We start from the raw sequence: 19329 nt of genomic DNA on the forward strand, positions 1-19329 counted from the left end.
GGAGTGCAGTGGTGTGAACTCAGCTCATTGCAACCTCCCCCTTCCAGGTTCAAGCAATTCTCCTGCCTCAGCCTCTCGAGTAGCTGGAATTACAGGTGCGTGCCACCACACCCGGCTAATTTTTATATTTTTAGTAGAGACGGGGTTTCACCATGTTGGTCAGGCTGGTCTTAAACTCCTGAGCTCAGGCAATCTGCCCGCCTCGGCCTCCCAAAAGTGCTGGGATTACAGGCATGAACCACCGCGCCCAGCCAATTCTTGTATTTTTTGTAGATACGGGGTTTTCCTTTGAACCATCTCCCAGACTGGTCTCGAACTTCACCCGCCTCAGCCTTCCGAAGTTACAGGTTTACAGGTGTGAGCCACTGCACCGGGCCTCTTTTATACTATCTTTAAGTGCAACTATAAACTTAAAAAGCAGCCCAGACATTTAGAACATGTTTAAAACTACTTATACAGAAAACAGCAGCTTTGGGCTGGTCATGACGACTCACGCCTGTAATTCCAGCCACTTGGGAGGCTGAGGCAGGAGAATCACTTGAACCCATGAGGCAGAGGTTGCAGTGAGCCGAGATCGCGTGCCACTGCATTCCAGTCTCGGTGACAGAGAGACTCTGTCTCAAAAACAAACAAACAAACAACGCCAGCTATCCCAGTACATACAATGCATTTTATATATGCTTTGTAGTGGATTAAATAATCTATACACAAGTGTGGTCACTAAAGATGAAATTAAGTGAAAAAGTTGTGGGTCACTGCCTCAAATATGTATCATCTAATTTAACTTGAAACCAAAACCTTATAAACTTACTAAGCAAATTTCCCAAAGGAGGAAAGTTGAAGAGAATCTCAGCTTTGAGAGTCAACTATTTCATTTAAGCAAAAGGAGGCTTTAGAACTTTACTTGTTTTTACCAATTGTTTTAGCCAAGATTTCCAATTTATCATTAAAAATGTTGATGATTTAGCATTAAAAATGCTGATGAGGAACTTAAGACTCCAAATAACTTTTAATGTGTCTGAATAGCAGCAAAAAAGAAAGAGAAAAAGGTAAAAATAAAGTAGCAGATATTTAAGGTAATAATAAAGTTAGCAGTCAACTGCCCGAAGAAAACTTAGGAAAAACTCTTCTGGACATTAGCCTAGGCAAGTAATTGATAACGAAGACAAAAAAGCAAATGCCCAAAAACCAAAAATAAACAAATTTAAAAGCTGCACAGCAAAAGAAATAATCAACAGAGTAAACAGACAATCTATAGAACGGGAGAAAATATTTGCGAATTATGATTCTGGCAAAGGACTAATATCCAGAATCTATAAGGAACTCAAACAGTAAGAAAAAAAAAAAAATCAACTCCATTAAAAGCTGGGCAAAGGGCGGGGTGCAGTGACTCACTTCTGTAATCCCAGCACTTTCAGAGGCTGAGGCAGGGGGATTACTTGAGGCCAGGAGTTTGTGACCAGCCTGGCCAACATGGTGAAACCCCGTCTCTACTAAAAATACAAAACAAAAAAAATTAATTTCTAAAAAAAATCTTAAAAATTTTTAAAGGAAAAAGAAACACACAACAGATAAATATGATGGAAACTAAAGATCCTAAAATTTACAGCAGAGTACAATCAATGCTCCTTTTGCTAAAGAAGGGAATTTCCAAGTTTTGCACCAGCTACAAAATTCTGGTGATTTCCAAAATCCCTGCAGAGCACATTAAAGTTTGTGAGGCTGTAGAGGCCAAATTTTTCTAAAGAAAGTATTTGTGATCCCAGGAGATTTAAAAAAAAAAAAAAAAGCATTAGGCCGGGCGCGGTGGCTCACGCCTGTAATCCCAGCACTTTGGGAGGCCAAGGCAGGTGGATCACGAGGTCAAGAGATCGAGACCATCCTGGCTAACATGGTGAAACCCTGTGTCTACTAAAAATACAAAACATTAGCCAGGCATGGTGGCGGGCACCTGTAGTCCCAGCTACTCAGGAGGCTGAGGCAGGAAAATGGCGTGAGCCCGGGAGGCGGAGCTTGCAGTGAGCCAAAATCGTGCCACTGCACTCCAGCCTGGGTGACAGAGCAAGACTCTGTCTAAAAAAATTTTTTAAAATAAAAATTAAAAAAGCATTAATTTTATAAGCAAATAAAATTTAAAGTAGGTCAAAATGTTTGTCTTCAGTGTTCCCTGCCTTAACATTTATAATGTCACATTACTAATGGTATTTGTAAATAAAAGCAGCATCCAATTAAGATAGTTATTTTTATGACTGAAGGGTGGAGAAAGAAAATCAACACTTGCTACAAAGTTGGAAGGCAGCTAATGTATTCTATAAATGGTATATTTTGAAAAAATAATCTTTTTATAAACTCTGGTATAAATACAAACAGCCAAGACAATGTGAGGAAGAAAAAGTCAAATTATGACATTGTTGGTCTTTTCGGAGTAGACCTGAAGGCCTCCATTTAGGAGACAGTATCCCACACATTCGAAACACATGAATCTGAGGAAATCAATAGTACTACTCAGATTTGTAATACTAATCACAGAAACACAAATAACAATAGCAGTTAGCGTTTGAGTTGTCACCCCATGCCAAGCACAATGCAAGAGGAAAGAAAAAAAATGAGGAAGGAACCCAGACAGCACAATGATGTAAAAAGGGCTCTTTATTCAGAGCAACTAAAAAAAATAAAGTAGTTCTACTCCTGGTTTTATTACTATCTCTGCTTGGTGACCATGTGACTAAATTTCTCTGGCCTTGGTTTCTCCATCTGTAAAGTCAGTGAGTTGAACAAGATAACCTCTTAAGATCATTTAGCTCTACAAGTCCACAATTCTGAATCAAAGGACTACAGACCATTTAATTGGATACAAGGTGAGCCAAAATTTCTAGTAAAAGAACTATTCACTATTTTAGGCACAAGTACGTAAACCTCTGGCTGAGAATAAAATTTCTGCCACTAGTGTGTAAGATTAACAGAAAATAGACATTTTTATCCAAAATAAAATGTTCTATAGGCCGACAGATCTGTTCATTAGGCAACAAAATTTTCACCTGTCCTGACCATATTTTACATGTTAATCTCCCAGATAAACATGATCACTACTGTATCACCACCCAAACGAGAAATTAAATGCATATTTGAAAACCAAAATGTCATATATTTGTAAGGAAGGGCATAATTTTGTGTTTCAGGTTCTAAGTGATTACAAGTATACAGTGAACCAAATGTCACCAACTTTTATCTCTGCCTTGCCAGGGCACATGAGGAAGGGAGGAAAATCTTCAAGATCTCTTCTATTCTACAAGAGATGGCAGTAGGCCAACCTAGCACCTAACCTGGTCAGCCAGAGGTAAAGACTAGCTAAGTAACACTTGCAGAATGATGACTACTGGGTACTAGGAGCTATAAGAAGTGGTTTCACAGAGTATTAGTCCCATTTCACCAATGAGGACATTTAGAATCAGGGCGATTAATTTGGCCAAGGTGACGCAACTAGTAAGTGGCTGGGCCAGGATTTAAATACAGGTGTTCAAACTTCCAGGTCAATGCTCTTAGTCCTACACTATGCTGAAGAAAGAGGTAGTCAAACAGTGACACAGCTGCAGTGACTTAACTCTTAACAGATCACAGGTGAAGCAGTGTACTGAGCATCATGCACCCTTTGGGACAAAGGAGTGTATTAATACTTGAGAAGTGGGACGGGAGGTAGAGGGGTCGGCAGGGGAACTAGAAAGAAATGCACATGAAGACATTCCAGGACAGCTCTCTCCAAAAGAATGCAAATCATTTATATCCTAGTTCATCCATTCAAGAGTAATTCAGGAAGCTTTGCACAAGTAAATAATAAGTATTTTTACCACACTTTAAGGTTTAAAGTAATATGCATAATCAACAAGCACTGTGAATCATAATGGAAGGCAAGCAATTTCACCTATAACAAGACAAAGTGATTTTTTAAATAAACTGTTTTTCAGAGAAATACTTACTATAGCTGGTATATGATCCGTATACATGCACATACATGTACACATATATAAATGCATCAGTTTCCTCAGAAGCATAAATTAGAATAAATGCATTATCTGATTCACTATATGAACATCTATTGGGTTAAAACAAAAACTTACCTTAGATGAGACTATTCTATTATCACAAAATCTTTGTGCAACGTAAGCTTCTGTTCCCGAAACTGAATGATTGCCAACAAACACTGTGCGTGTGCCAACTCGTTTCTCTTCTCCAGCACACTGACCAAGAGAAAAGGGGAAAAATTCAGTTTTTCATCACATTTCTCCACACTTCTACCAAGTCCAGCATTCTTGTCTAAGCATGTTGGGCTATAATCTGGGGAGAAAGCAGTAGGGAGACGAGAAAACCTTGTTAGGGAATTCAAAATCCACTAAGCTCTTACTTGCTGACATAGTAAAGATTAGTAAAAGTGCTGTTTGAACCAACTGTTCTGAGGTCAACAGTGCAATTCTAAAATGATTAAAGAAAGTACCCTAGAGAAACAGTATTTTTACTGCCAATCATTTTTCTTTCATCCACAGCCCAAATGAATCTTAACCATAACCTTCACTAGCAACACACTAACTCAGAAGAATGGACTGGGAATATTTCATTTATTATGCAACTACTGAGGACAACCTTTCAACTACCTTACTAGAGAACAGAAAGCATAATGCAGATTACTTCTAAACGCAAAATAATTGTGTGTAAGCGTAAAGGTCAGAAATAGAATGGCTGCCTCTATTGAATAAATGATCAACTTTTTCTAAAAAGAAACTATAATTATTTGGCTTCACAGGATAGAGTTTATTTTGCAATCTCTCAGAGTCTTATTGTTGTAAAGTTCCATTTCACGCAATATATTTCTCATGCCCATTTTACATGTTTAATAAGTAGACTCACTGAATCTACAAGTTTCAAGATTGGGCTCTATTTTATCCCACCCTTTAATTTTGCTGAGGCCTCACTGTCTTCGCTTAAATCAGGATAATACCCTTTTCTTATATAAATTTGGGACAGTCTCCTTTTATGGTACTGTATTACCATATCTGAGACTACCACATATTTAAGTCAAAGGATGTATGATAGAAACCAATATTCATTTATATATTCCCATTATTTTTTAGAAATATAATTCCCCAACCTAAAATGTTTTAATATATGTAGTCACAAAGATTTTCCTTCCTTTCAGTGATCTATTTAAAGGTCAAAGGTATAAATCCCACCCTCAAAGTAATCATTTTAAGCAAGACTACTTAGAACTTGCAGTCTTCCAATTATCTACAATGTCTGAATGTACTCCAGTCTGAATTTGTGCATCTTATGTAGATGGTATGTATAAAATTATTTCTTCGTTTAAAAATTAAAAATCACCCCAAAGTATAGATAAAACCTCTTTGCCTTGCGTTTTCACTTAAGCTTATGGTATTGCCTTCGAAATTTGCAAGGAATCATGCAAAAAGTAACTGGGACAAACTGAAGTAGAAGAGAGATTCAGGCTGTATATAACTCTGGAAAGCTACTCTGGCATGTGCTAAGGGAATTTGTGGGATCCCTGGAGACCTGGAAAAAGTCAGTTAAGTATCCATGCTGGACAGCTTAGTTATTTATCTGCCTGCCCAAAGACAAGGCATTTGAACAACTGATTGTCCAAGGTCCTTCGCATGCTAAGAGTAAATGATTCATAGGTAAATTTTCACACAGTTCCTGGAAACCAGTAAACAGTATCTTTACCAAGTGGTAGCTTTGATTTAGGGGCTTACTTCTCTGTTTGCAACTGTAATATACAGGTTCTGACACAGCTCACTGATAAGAGCACCAAATTTTCCATAATATCCATTTTGTAAAACTTAAAAGTGAAAGTGTGTGCACCTGCCAGATGTATAGTTTATCTGGCTTCACCCCAGCTCCAACCTTCTGTTGCAGGTTAAGGCCTCTCTGTGGTCTCCACAACAGACCTGACTCTTATAATGTACCAATTTGAATTACAGAAAATGCCAAGTTCACGTATACACTGCAATTTGCAACCTTTAATTTAATATTCATATGGCTGTTTAGTTTTTCACACAAGGAAGAAGTGGCTACAGAGTAAATGAGGCAGAGTTACCTTTTATACAAGTTCTTAGTTAATTCTACAAGTGGAAAAGGGAAAGAGGCAAAGGAGGTAGAGAATCAGTGAAGTAGGATAGGTTGTGTGCTGTCAATGTAGATTTTTCCCCTCAATTACAGCAACCACTGATTAACTTAAAACAAAAATGGACTAGTGCTTTCCCAATTCTGAATTGTCTTCTACTGAATTGTCTTCTACAATCTGTGCCAAAGAACAAAAGGAGAAAACAATACAATTTTTTTAGGCACACTGATATTTTTATGAATTCCCTACATTTGAATGACATTTCCAGTTTTACTAAGAGCTTTCCTCATATATTATCTCTCTGATCTTTTTTGAATAAGGCCTAAATGACCTCTATCTCCATTAAATTGGAGAAAATGGATTGAAATTACTATGCAGGTTTGGGGTTTTGTGTGTGCAGATCCCAGCAGTGATTGCTGTTAGATGATGAAACAGAAGCCTGAAAGAAGCAGCAGAATGTCTACTTCTGAGCATTTTCCAAAATAGCACAGTCTCTTTACCCTAAACAGGTTTGGGTTGAGAAGTGCCTGAAGACTGGGGGTGGGGTAGTATGAAGTAGGTGACTTTTCCATGCCTGTTTCACCCTAAAAGCTGATGAGACTGCAATGTCTGGTGGAATTTCCTGCAACTGTATAATAATATTTGGTTCACGTAAAAAATAGCAATGTTGAACTCACATAAATTTCACCATAACTGCCCACCTGCTGCCAACATAGAGTGTTAAAACAGTGGTGTTAGTTCCTGTGATTTTGAATAATGTAGGTGTCTTTGCCAAAGCAGAGAAACGCTAAGTAGAAATCATTTTTAAAATTCCCATTTGGATGGCACGCAGTGTAGTCTGGAGTGGGAGTGTGTGATTCCTGGCACCTCATAATGAATTGTAATTCATTAGGAGTCCATCCTGTGCTGAACTGCTTCCCATTCAATTGTCCTTAAGAACAGCATTTCTTAAAACTTGAAATATGCTGGTACTGACTCTATTTTAATGACACATCACACTATATAATAAAGTATGGCAAATATTTTAAAATGTTTACAATGTATGAATTAACAGAGAAAGCAATGTAAATTTCTTTCTCAAGATAAAAATCAACCTTTTGTACTCCTAATTTATACCTCCATAGTATAAACTGAATACTGTAAAAAAAAAAAAAAAAAAAGCAAGTAATTTATACTCCAAAATGGCCTCTCAATAAAAAACCTAACAGAGTAATCATTTAACTGGAAAATCCTATGTCTTTGCTAGTTATAAAAAGAATGAAGAGCCATTGGAAACAAAATTTGTTCCTTGATTGCCTCCAGACCTGACTAGATAAGAACTGAAGAAAAACAGAGACCTCAATACAAGACTGTTACTATAAAAGCTGGCACAGGATCTGAAATAAAGCCTACCTCTATATCCTTTCCAGGTGCTAGAAGACTTATATTTATCAGTTAGCCATAGATCTTTGACTCCTAATCCTGGTCACAGCTTTAAACACAATAACTGATGCCTTGTTCTTTTATTTAATATTTAATTTTTCTGGAAGCTCCCCAGGTGACAATTCTAATTTGCAAGCACTGTTGAGAATTACTGCCACAGACTCTTTCAAACAGTGATTGTCCTTAACATTCTACAAGTTTTCAGTATGCCAGCCATAATCTTGCACTATTTCTTTAATTTAAATAAACAATTTGCTTTCCAAAGGTTAAAAATACAAATAACCCTCAAATAGTGTTCCACCCAACCATTTTAAGCTGCTCACAAAGTAAGATTTCCCTTTGACAATTTATTTTGCATGCGGTTATCTCCCATCAATTATTCAGATCACTGATAATGAGAACTACAGGCCCTGATATAATGCAAAGCTACTTGAATTATCAGCAAATAATCTTAAAACTGATGTAATCCCTGGCAGTTACAGCATTATTTTTACTGGTCATCGAACTGCTTTCTGTAAGCTACCACAGCAAATAAAAGTATTGGCTCAAAAATGAACAAAAAAATTTATTAAAATCTGAAGACCTGGCAATGATGATTTAAAATGGTTCTCCACGCTCCAGTCCAAAGCTATTTTCTTCTCTGAAGCAGGAATATTTTTGAACAGCATAATGTCTTAAAAAGGCCAAACAAATTCAAAATTGAAAGAACATTTCATCAAAATTTCAGATGTCTACTAAAAGGCTCCCAGAAGTCAGCGTTTTCATACTAGGGCTGAAGGGGTGGGGGTACGGGGAGGAGATCACTACAGTTCCAGGAAACATTTCCAGTGTATTAAGCTTCTTGGTTAAAATAACTACAATGTATTCGGTGGTCAAATTGCTGAGGTTTCCAAGCCCACTCCATTATAACAACCAAAGATGAATAAACCTGATGTGTAATTTACAATCATAACTCTAAAATGATCCTTAAAACTGCACTTTTCAGATTTTGCTTTTACTGCAACTTAAGTGATTAAGCTGTCTCTCCTCCTTTTGCCAAAGGAAGTGAAGCAAGACTGATGGGGAATTTTGTGTTGTTCTGCCTTTAAAGCTTAATTACGGTCATATTTACTGAAATTCTCAAACACCTGACCAAAGGACAAATGAATACACAAAGCTTATTCCTAAACACAAAGATTTCTCTAATCAGGCATTACCCAATGGCAGCACATTTAATTGAATAAAAACTGCTATAGGAAATGGACATTAAGCCTCACACAAACACCTAAATCACCAAGCACAACGCTTAAGAAAAAGCACTGACCATGAGGATTTGGATAAGAGCAATGCCTTGTTTGCAAGCTCAGAGTGGACCTTTCATTATCTCAAAGTGATCCACTGAGCAGTTTAATTTCACCAGGGACAATCAATTCTAAGTATTCCCAATCTGATCACCCTTCCCCCACCATGCCCTTACTCTAAGAACTTCAGGGCTACAGAAATTGTGGCTCTAAAGACTGAAATGCAGCTTCATTAAAGGATTGCTAGTAGAAAGTTGATGGATCAAAAATACTGTAAACATTCTGTGATTCAGGATTCTAACAGGAATTTTATCTTTTAACGATTCAGGTTCTTCCATTTATAGGAAGTAACCTGCGACTCTCAGTGTTCCTTTGGGGTCTCAGCAACTCAACTTTCCTTATTAACAGAATCTTCCCTAACACAAAGCCTGACAATATGCACAAAAATTTAACTAGCAAGTATACAAAGCCTCAGAAGTTCCCTTTCACTTTCACCCTACCCATCTCTACACACAGTCTTTCATTTCAAACACTTAACGAAATTTAAAACTCTAAATAAGGAGATTCTTAACTCTAAAGATAGGAGCAGTGAAGCTGACAATCCAGCTAACCATTCACGATTACCCTCAGGAAATGGATAAAAATATACATGCAAATAAAAAGCAGGAATAAAGCAGGCCCCAAGACCTCAAAACTCAACCTGGCTGAAAAGAGGAGAATAAAATATATATTACAAACCTCAGAGGCTGAAGGGAGGAGAGATGGGACCATCTGCATACTGACATGCAGAAATTTGGCAACACAATGGCAGCTAAATCTCAGAGAGAATGCTGCAGATTATCAAGCAACTTGTACCAACCCCAGTGATCCTTGTAAGGTTTCCCAGAACTTGGGAAGTGAGCCAATTATGGCTTGCCTAGTTCCTGTACTTCCATGGGAGGCAGCAAAGGAAGCATCAGACAACAGTCTATTCCTTAAGAGCTCAAAGCAGTACTCTGGCGGCCTTAGCCCCATTATTGCACCATTTAACATCTTTTTGTTATTCTTCTCAAAAGACCTGATTTGTCTTTGCAACTTTCGTATTTTAAGGTGTTATTATTTTAAAATATCCGTATCTTACATCACACAGCAATTTTTCCTCATCTTGGGAAGTTCTTTTCTAATCCCTGCCTACAATAAATGGACCACAATAAAAAGTGGGGCTAAACAATAAGCTTCTGAGGAAAGTTGAATTGAACTTTTAGTTGTAGTTTAAGAGGAAGCGACATAATCTAAGTATTCACTATTATACAGAGTTTCCCCACCCTAAGAGAGTGACTGTAATACTGTAAATTCAAGCTTCAAAAACATATGCAAGACTATATATAAGGCCTAAGCAGATGGTTTATGTGGAAAGGTCCCTTAGGGATGGAAGATTTTTCTCACTATTTAGATATCTCATAGGTAAGAAAGTTATATCTCAGCAGCCAACAGTAACATCTAACAATCACAAGGAAAAAAGTCACTGGATATTAGGGAGAAAAATGCCTTTACCAGTATCATTACCTAGAAGAGATAAATTCTCATCCAAAAATTACTTTCTAGATCACCAGAGAAGAATTTTTATTACAGTGTAAGAAGAGATAAGAAACTAGCTGGAGCAAAAGAAAAAATATCATAAAACGGGTGTCTGACGACCCGAACAGGGTTTTCTTTCTTTTTTCAATGATAGTGTCATTACTATAAAAGTGATAAGTTTTCCAGAAAGGTCTGCCAGTTCAAATATAAGTTGGAGTGTGTCCAGCAAAAACAATGAATGCATTTTTCCAAGTAAACTGTTAAATACCATACAAAAAGCAAACTGGCTTAAAAACTGCCCGAGTTGTAAATGTAATTAATTTAAACAGCACATCCAGGCTATAACTTTTCTTAACATCCCCAACAAAAGAGGTAGGTAAAAAGCCAGTTTCCATTGTGGAGCATGGCTTAGTTGAATAAATGAAGAAAGTAAGGGGTTTTGGGGCAGGGGGTGCATTCTTCCTGGACCTGGCACAGTGGCTTGGACCTGTAATCCCAATGCTTTGCTTGAGGCCCAGAGTTCCAGACCAGCCTGGTCAAACACGGTGAGACCCCTGTCTTTACAAAAAAAAAAAAAAAAAAAATTTAATTAGTGGACCATGTTGGCACACACCTCTAGCCCTACCCACCAGGGAGCCTGAGGCAGGAGGACCACTTAAGCCCAGAAGTTCAAGGTTACAGTGAACTATGATCACCACTGCACTCCAGCCTAGGCAACAGAGTAAGACCCCATCTCTTTAAAAAAAACATTCTTCCTATAGGGAAGGCTTTCAGGGCAAAATCTGGAGGGGACAGGGAAGCAAGACAGTTATGACTCTGAGAAATATTATTTATACCTTTCTTTTTTCTTCAAAATGAGACCTGGAGAAAATGACTTAGTTGAGCTTCATTTCCTTATCTGTAAAATAAGGGCACATAACGTAACAGACTGCTTACAGCAGGATTAACAGAAACACCCAGAAATCACTTTAAATGACTGTAAACTATTCGCAGGAACAAAGGATGAGGTTTGCAGATGTTAAACTATGGGAATATTAAAACTCTAACAACTGGGCCAGCACGGAACTAGGCAATGTCCTCAACATAACCCACATGTAAATGTTTTATTTAAAGCAAGAAAGTTTCTGGCTCTACAGAAGAGGCACAGGAAATTTTGGTGCTACCCGTGCCTAAAAGGGCAGGATGAGTTATGGTCTACTAGCAGAGTGCGCTTGGTTTTGAAAACAGTTCTTCAGTGTTCATGAAGAGCACTAGAGTTAGCCAGGGAGGCTGACAAGTGCCATGTTTGATGACAAATGAGGGCCACTCGAGGAGCTTATGGAGGCTGCTGTCCAGAACATATACCGTTAGTATTTTGGAACTGTTGGTCTGACACCCTGACAGTAAAAATAGGAATTCGTTTCTCCCTTTGTGGCAGAGCACACAGGCGCTTGGGAACTGCACAGGAATTATTGACACTGTCTCTCCATCATCTCTTCCCTCTCCCCAAAGCCCTGGATTTGAAGCTTTTGTGCACTATAATGACTGGATGCCGCTATAAATATAACAGATGATCTGATTGTAATTATTCCTAAAACATGCTTAAAAGCGACTATATAAATTAGCAAGACGTTTGAAGTGCGATATATAACTTGGATATTGAAACATAAAAGAGCACGACAAATATTCAGTAATGCCTTACATATAAATAAAAATTGTTTAGATTGCTAAATTTTAATGTGCCTTTGAGTACTGCCAACTAGGAATGCCACAGTAAGATGAATGGCAAGAATATCAGGATACCACACTCAATGTTCCCCAGACTGAATTACATGAAACAAGTTAATAATGAGGTTCCTTAGAGAAAGGGGAAGCCCACCCCTCCTCCTGGCTATTCACAATGCATACCCACGTAGTAAAAGCTCCATAAAGTCTTAAAGAAACCTTTTTTAACTTTGTGTAAGTCAGCATTTCCCAGAATTTTTTGACCACAGAACTTTTTTCCCACAAGGAAATTACAGTGACATGACATTCTGTACAGCATGTTTTGGGCAATGCTATGGGAATACACCTCTTATCTCAGCAAACATGTCTACATATCTGGGCTACATCTATGCTAGAGTCTACTGGTAGGAAAAACATAAGGTATTCACAATCAGCTATACTGGCAAAGCACTCAAGGGTATGAGGTGAGATCACTGTTGCATTTGTGACGATTTCTATCCATGTATGCCAAAAATGGGTAAAATTAAGTATTTGGCTATGATCCTAGGTGGGTGTTTTTGCTTCTAAAGCTTAATAAAGAGAGGGAAGAAACCAGGAGATCGAGGTCCTATTAGCCTTCTACCATCAATTGGTCTATATGTGTCTTGTGGAAGTCCTGGCATTGGTTTCTTCACATGTAACTTGGAGGGGACTTGACCAAATAATCTGATCTAAAATGAAGCAGGGGAAAGTGGGGCCAGATTTTCTTTGAGACGGAGTTGCACTCTTGTCACCCAGGCTGGAGTGCAATGGTGCGATCTCGGCTCACTGCAACCTCCTACTCCTGGGTTCAAGCAATTCTCCTGCCTCAGCCTCCTGAATAGCTGGCATTACATGGCGCCCGCCATCACACCCAGCTAATTTTTGTATTTTTAGTAGAGACGGGGTTTCACCATGTTGGCCAGGCTGGTCTCGAACTCCTGACCTCAGGTGATCCACCTGCCTCGGCCTCCCAAAGTGCTGGGATTACAGCCGTGAGCCACCGCACCCAGCTAGTAGGGACAGATTTTCTAGCAATAAAACTTGAAGTGTGGCCGGCCGAGTGTGGTGGCTCACGCCTATAATTCTAGCACTTTGGGAGGCCAAGGCGGGCAGATCACTTGAGGTCAGGAGTTTGAGACCAGCCTGGCCAACATGACAAAACTCCGTCTCTACTAAAACCACAAAAATTAGCCGGGCATAGTGGTACACATCTGTAATTCCAGCTACTCGGAGGCTGAGGCAGGAGAATCACTTGAACCCGGGAGGCAGAGGCTGCAGTGAGCTGAGATCGCACCACTGCATTCCAGCTGGGTGACAGAGCGAGACTCCATCTCAAAAAAAAAAAAAAAAAAAAAACTTGAAATGTGGCTTTGGATGTTCCATCATTTGCCACCTGTTTCAGCCTAGTCCTCTAAAACAAAACAAAACAAAACATCCAAGGGTGAAGAAGAGATTACTCCCTGTTTCAGGATAAAGAATAACTTACAAACTAATATACACGAGAAGACAATATACGTGGAATAAAAAATTGCAGGTTTGGGTCAGGCACGGTGCCTCATGCCTGTAATTCCAGCACTTTGGGAGGCTGAGGTGGGCGGATCACCTGAGGTCAGGGGTTCGAGACCAGACTGGCCAACATGGCAAAACCTGTCTCTACTAAAAATACAAAAATTAGCCGGGAGTGGTGACGGGCGCCTGTAATCCCAGCTACTCAGGAGGGTGAGGCAGGAGAATCGCTTGAACCCAGGAGCTGGAGGTTGCAGTGAGCCGAGATCGCACCAATGCACTCCAGCCTGGGTGACAGAACAAGACTGTCTCCAAAACAAAAACAAACAAAAAAATGTCAGGCTTCAAAGCAGAAAAGGAGGGAAAAAAATCAATGAAACATCATGAAAAGTCACAAAGACCAGGGAAAGGTTCATGTGCTAATGCCTTTAAAACAATGTTTAAGTCCCACATTTTCTTAATCCAGTCGGTCACTGATGGACATTTGGGTTGATTCCAAGTCTTTGCTATTGTGAATAGTGCCGCAATAAACATATGTCTGCATGTGTCTTTATAGCAGCATGATTTATAAGAAAATGTGGCACATATACACCATGGAATACTATGCAACCATAAAAAAGGATGAGTTTGTGTCCTTTGTAGGGACATGGATGCAGCTGGAAACCATCATTCTCAGCAAACTTTCGCAAGAACAGAAAACCAAACACCGCATGTTCTCACTCATAGGTGGGAATTGAACAATTAGATCACTTGGACATAGGAAGGGGAACATCACACACTGGGGCCTATTGTGGGGAGAGGGGAGGGATAGCATTAGGAGATATACCTAATGCAAATGACGAGTTAATGGGTGCGGCACACCAACATGACACATGTACATATATGTAACAAACCTGCATGTTGTGCACATGTACCCTAGAACTTAAAGTATAATTAAAAAAAAAATGTTTAAGTACAAACTGACTAGATAAAAGTCCTTCAGGGTGCTACTTTTGGTACACTAGAGGGTACACTGGTTCTTTCAGGCTTTTAAGATGCTCACTTAAAGCACCACAGTAGCAATTTACTTAACGGTAATCTTTAAATGTGAAAAAATGAATGCCTTCTCAAATGTGCCTGTTACCCTAGGGAAAGTGTTTACTCCTCTGATAAAAGGGAATGAAATTCACTTCCCAGCAACCAAGGTACAAATAACCGCAAGTAAATCAGGTTAGAATTAACTACCATAAGGGCAATTTTTAAAATTAATAAACCTCTTAGAATACAAATCTTACCTGTACACAGGATTTCTGCAGTCAAATGAAAACACACACACACACACACACACGGGGGCAGGGGGGAGAGATAAAGCCATTTGAAATAATTTTTATTAGAGTGGATACATTCAAAATTCATGACTTTGCGAAAACAAACACCACTCACATTAAAGGCCAAACCACCCTCAAACCAAACAATTTTCCACAAAACAAATGTTTTTTACCAAATAGGACAAACAGTAGTTAGAAGTTCTATTCAAGTATATGCTTGAAAATAGCAATGGGGTATTTCTAAAGCACACCTAGGGGGTATCCAGAACCATTATAAGAATTTACAGCCAACATTAAAAAATGCCTAGGAAGCTTTAAACAGAAACTAATGCTTTCAGCTAAATCATGAAACAACATAGTAGTTGTAGGTTTCTTCATTAAGAAACCTTTGCTCAGTGGAATGCAAGCAGCTTAGTTATGACTAGTACTCAAAAATTAAAAGTTCATAAAGACTCAATTCTCCTGACTGCAATGCATTTCACTCCACTTTGCATTATTATAAAAAGTATATGTGTGTGCAACATATTAATGCAATTCTAAGTCTATTCTTACTCTACTTTGTAAACTCAGATATGATGTAAAACGTTTTAAATGCTGTCAAATAGAAAATAGTTATAACATTACTTAACGGTAGAAAAATGGCAGAACCCAATGAAATATAGGGCAGTCCTCAAAGAATGGAAATTGAAGTGCATTTGCATTGGTAGCATTATTAATGAGGACTGATAGACCTCAAATTAATGGTGGACTGATAGTCTGATTACTTCAAATGGGCAGGAATCTGTAATGATCTTTATATAGTCAGTGTACTTGAGTATTCTATGATGTTCTGCTGACATCTCAGCTTGGCTCCCAGTCATTTACTATAAGCAAATACAACTATTCCCTGCAAGCTGAGCACAGCTAAAGTAAAACAAAACAAAACAAAAACAAAAAGAAGAAGGGTAGAAATACAAATGTGTCAAACCAATAGAAAATTACCTATGATGAGAACGTTCTGCTATAAGACTACATGGGGCTTTCTTATAATTCCCAATGCGACTCTCAAAAGACACCTCCAATAGAAGAGTCGTTAAATGCTTTATATGTTCAGAAGGAAGAAACTTCTCTGGATGTGAGATTAGTCCTTTAGACTGCTTCTTCAATCCTAAAAATAGTATATAAGAGAAAAAGTGGGGTTCTCCTAATAGTTGCAGGTCTATCTCAGAAAGCAATGTACCAGAATGCTGTTGGACTCAAATGTTATGAATTTAGAATCCAATTCTGTCCAGTGTACCTTTGAGTTTCACTTCAATTTTCATACTGTGAAATAACAATGTGATAAAGCACCAAGGAATGAAATATTCACTGCAAATAAGGGGAAGTTCATTCACGCATTCCAGAAGGTGTGAATGAACAGCCTGAAAGAAAATAACACGTGTTGGCAAGGATGTGGAGAAACTGGAACCCTCATACATTGCTGGTGGGACTGTAAAATGATTCAGCTGCTATGAGAAACAGTTTGGCAGTTCATTAAAAAGTTAAACATAGAATTATCATATGACCCAGCAATTCCACTCCTAAGTATAGGCCCAAAATAATTGAAAACAGGTATTAGAACAAAAACTTGTGGACGCATGTTCATAGCAGCACTATTCAACAGGTGGAAACAGCCGGACACAGTGGCTCATGCCTGTAATCTCAGTACTTTGGGAGGCGGATTACCTGAGGTCAGGAGTTCAAGCCAGCGTGGCCAACATGGTGAAACCCCGTCTCTACTAAAAATACAAAAATTAGCTGGGTGTGGTGGCAGATGCCTGTAATCCCAGCTACTCGGGAGGCTGAGGCAGGAAAATTGCTTGAACCCAGGAGGCAGAGATTACATTGAGTGAGATCACACCACTGCACTCCAGCCAGGGCAACAGAGCAAGATTCTGTCTCAAAAAAAAAAAAAAAAAAAAGATGGAAACAACCCAAATGTGCATAACTGATGAATGGATAAACAAAATGTGGTATATCCATACAATGAAATATTATTCAGCCATAAAAATGAATGAAGCATTGATACGTTCTAAAATGTGAATGAATCTCAAAATCATTATGCCAAGTGAAAGAAGCCAGATACAAAAGGTCACATATTGTATAATTCCTTCATATGAAATATGCAGAATAGGTTAATCCATAAAAACAGAAAGCATTTTGGTAGTTACCAGGTGCTAGGGGGAGGGGAGAATCCAGAGTAACTAATAAGTATGGAGTTTCCTTTTTAGGAGATAAAAATGTTCTGGAACTCGGTACAAGTTAGTGGTTATAAAAAATATAAATGTACTAAATTCCAATAAATTGTTCACTTTACAATGGTTAGTTTTATGTTATGTGAATTTCACCTCAATAAAAAAGTAACTCCCTTGACTAATAGCGGGTCACAAGGTAAATCTGTTAACACAGTTGATACAACCATTCAACCAATATTTATCGAGCTCCTACTATGTGTACAGCACTAGAGACAGGGTGATGAATAAAAGACACAGTCCCTGCCTTCAAGGAGCTTAGAGTATAGCAAGAGGGGAGACCAGGCATTCATCAAATGCTCATACGAATCAGCTAAGTGCCAAGAATGATGGCTGCACAGTACCCTGAGGGCTAACCTAGCCAGGACCACACAACAACCATGTGCAGCACAAACCTGATCATATTGCTCCTCCAGGCCCCACTTGAATGGTTTCCCACTGATCTTAGAACTGAAAAATAAAATCCTTATTCTGACCTGCAAAGTTTTATACCCAGTCTGGTCTCTTCCTCCTATTTCCCCAACTTCATTTGCCCTCCTCTTCTCTTTCTCTATTGTAACCAATTGGCCTTTTTTCCATTCCAGGTAAGCCGCAGGACCCTTCTTGTCCCTCAGTATTCCACTGTTTCCCTCAGCATAGAATACTCTTCCCTCTTTAACTACTAATAATAATCCTTCAGATCTCAACAACCATAACTTTATCATTAACCCTTCTCTGGTGACAATCAAAATGAAGACAGACCAATAACTTGTTCTCCAAAATCTATGCCTGCTACAGGGAATTTACAATGAGCAAAGCAAAGCATGAAGAAAATCTCAATTCAGTTTCTCAAAAAGCCATAATACCAAGTCTCTTCAAAGTCTCCCCCAGAAGTCTCCTTAAGCATACCTATCAAAATTTACTAAAAGAAATCCTGTGAGAAGTCCTTGACTTTGCAGAAACTGTTTTAAGAAAAACAATCTTCTAAGTAGTTTCAGTAAAAACAAGGCAGTGATTATGACAAAAACTTTGTATAGTCTTCTACGACACTTTAGTTCATTAAACATAATTTAATGTGACTGGTTATTGTGATGCCTTGTTAACTGATTTTAAACATACTTCAGACAATTTTCTCCTGAACAGTATTCAGAATCATCATTTCCAGATGATTAAACAGTTGATTAAAATGATGGTTACAGCTATTTCTATTTTTATAAAAAGTCAGGCTTTAGGCCAGAGATATAATCCCCAATGTAATATTGCTTCTGTGAAGAAAATCAGATTCAATTTACATTATTTTGACTTACAGAAAATTTTCTGTGAACATAACCTGCCATAAAATACAAGGACAATTGTAAAAGGTTTTCAGAAGGGCCTATCACCCAGCACTAGTGTGTACCATGGAACAGAGGCTGGGCACAAGGCAAACATTCACATCAGCCAGCCATGAGCTGTTCTCTTTTAAAGTTTATCTCACTTAATAATCATAAACTGGGGCAGGGTATTTTTCACAGCATTGATTTCTCTGCAAGCAGAGCAGGGAGAAATAACACTTACAAACTAATACACATGAGAAGACAATACACGTGGAATTAAAAATTGCAGGTTTGGGCCAGGCATGGTGGCTCATGCCTGTAATTCCAGCATTTTGGGAGGCGGAGGTGGGCAGATCACCTGAGGTCAGGGGTTCGAGACCAGACCGGCCAACATGGCAAAACCCGTCTCTACTAAAAATACAAAAATTAGCCGAGAGTCGTGACGGACACCTGTAATCCCAGCTACTCAGGAGGGTGAGGCAGGAGAATCACTTGAACTTGGGAACCAGAGGTTGCAGTAAGCCGAGATCGCACCATTGCACTCCAGCCTGGGTGACAGAACAAGACTCTGTCTCCAAAACAAAAACAAACAAAAAAATTTCAGGCTTCAAAAAAAGTGCAAAGATAATGTTATAAAGTCCCATACAAAAAAAAGACTGAAGGGTGGGAGGGGGAAGAGGGATAAAAGACTACAAATTGGGTTCAGTGTATACTGCTCGGGTGATGGGTGTACCAAAATGTCACAAATCACCACTAAAGAACTTACTCATGTAACCAAATACCACTTGTTCCCCAAAAACCTATGGAAATAAAAAAAAAAAAATTTTTTTCAAGACT

At 38.6% G+C, this 19329-nt stretch overlaps 1 protein-coding gene across 6 annotated transcripts in view; it reads right to left on the bottom strand.

Moving 5' to 3' along the window:
- Positions 1–19329, bottom strand: part of ATP11C (ATPase phospholipid transporting 11C) — a 201526-nt gene that overhangs the window by 92693 nt on the left and 89504 nt on the right. For 4 of the 6 annotated variants that reach the window (XM_025373047.1, XM_025373044.1, XM_025373045.1 and 1 more), the window contains one exon: positions 4116–4235. In XM_025373047.1, coding sequence (XP_025228832.1) covers positions 4116–4235 — 120 coding nt within the window. Of the gene's footprint in view, positions 1–4115; positions 4236–9570; positions 9710–19329 lie in introns of those variants that run through there. The other 2 variants (XM_025373046.1, XM_025373043.1) reach the window with 1 other exon arrangement.

Source organism: Theropithecus gelada, chromosome X (assembly GCF_003255815.1).
Source record: "Theropithecus gelada isolate Dixy chromosome X, Tgel_1.0, whole genome shotgun sequence".
Taxonomy (NCBI): domain Eukaryota; kingdom Metazoa; phylum Chordata; class Mammalia; order Primates; family Cercopithecidae; genus Theropithecus; species Theropithecus gelada.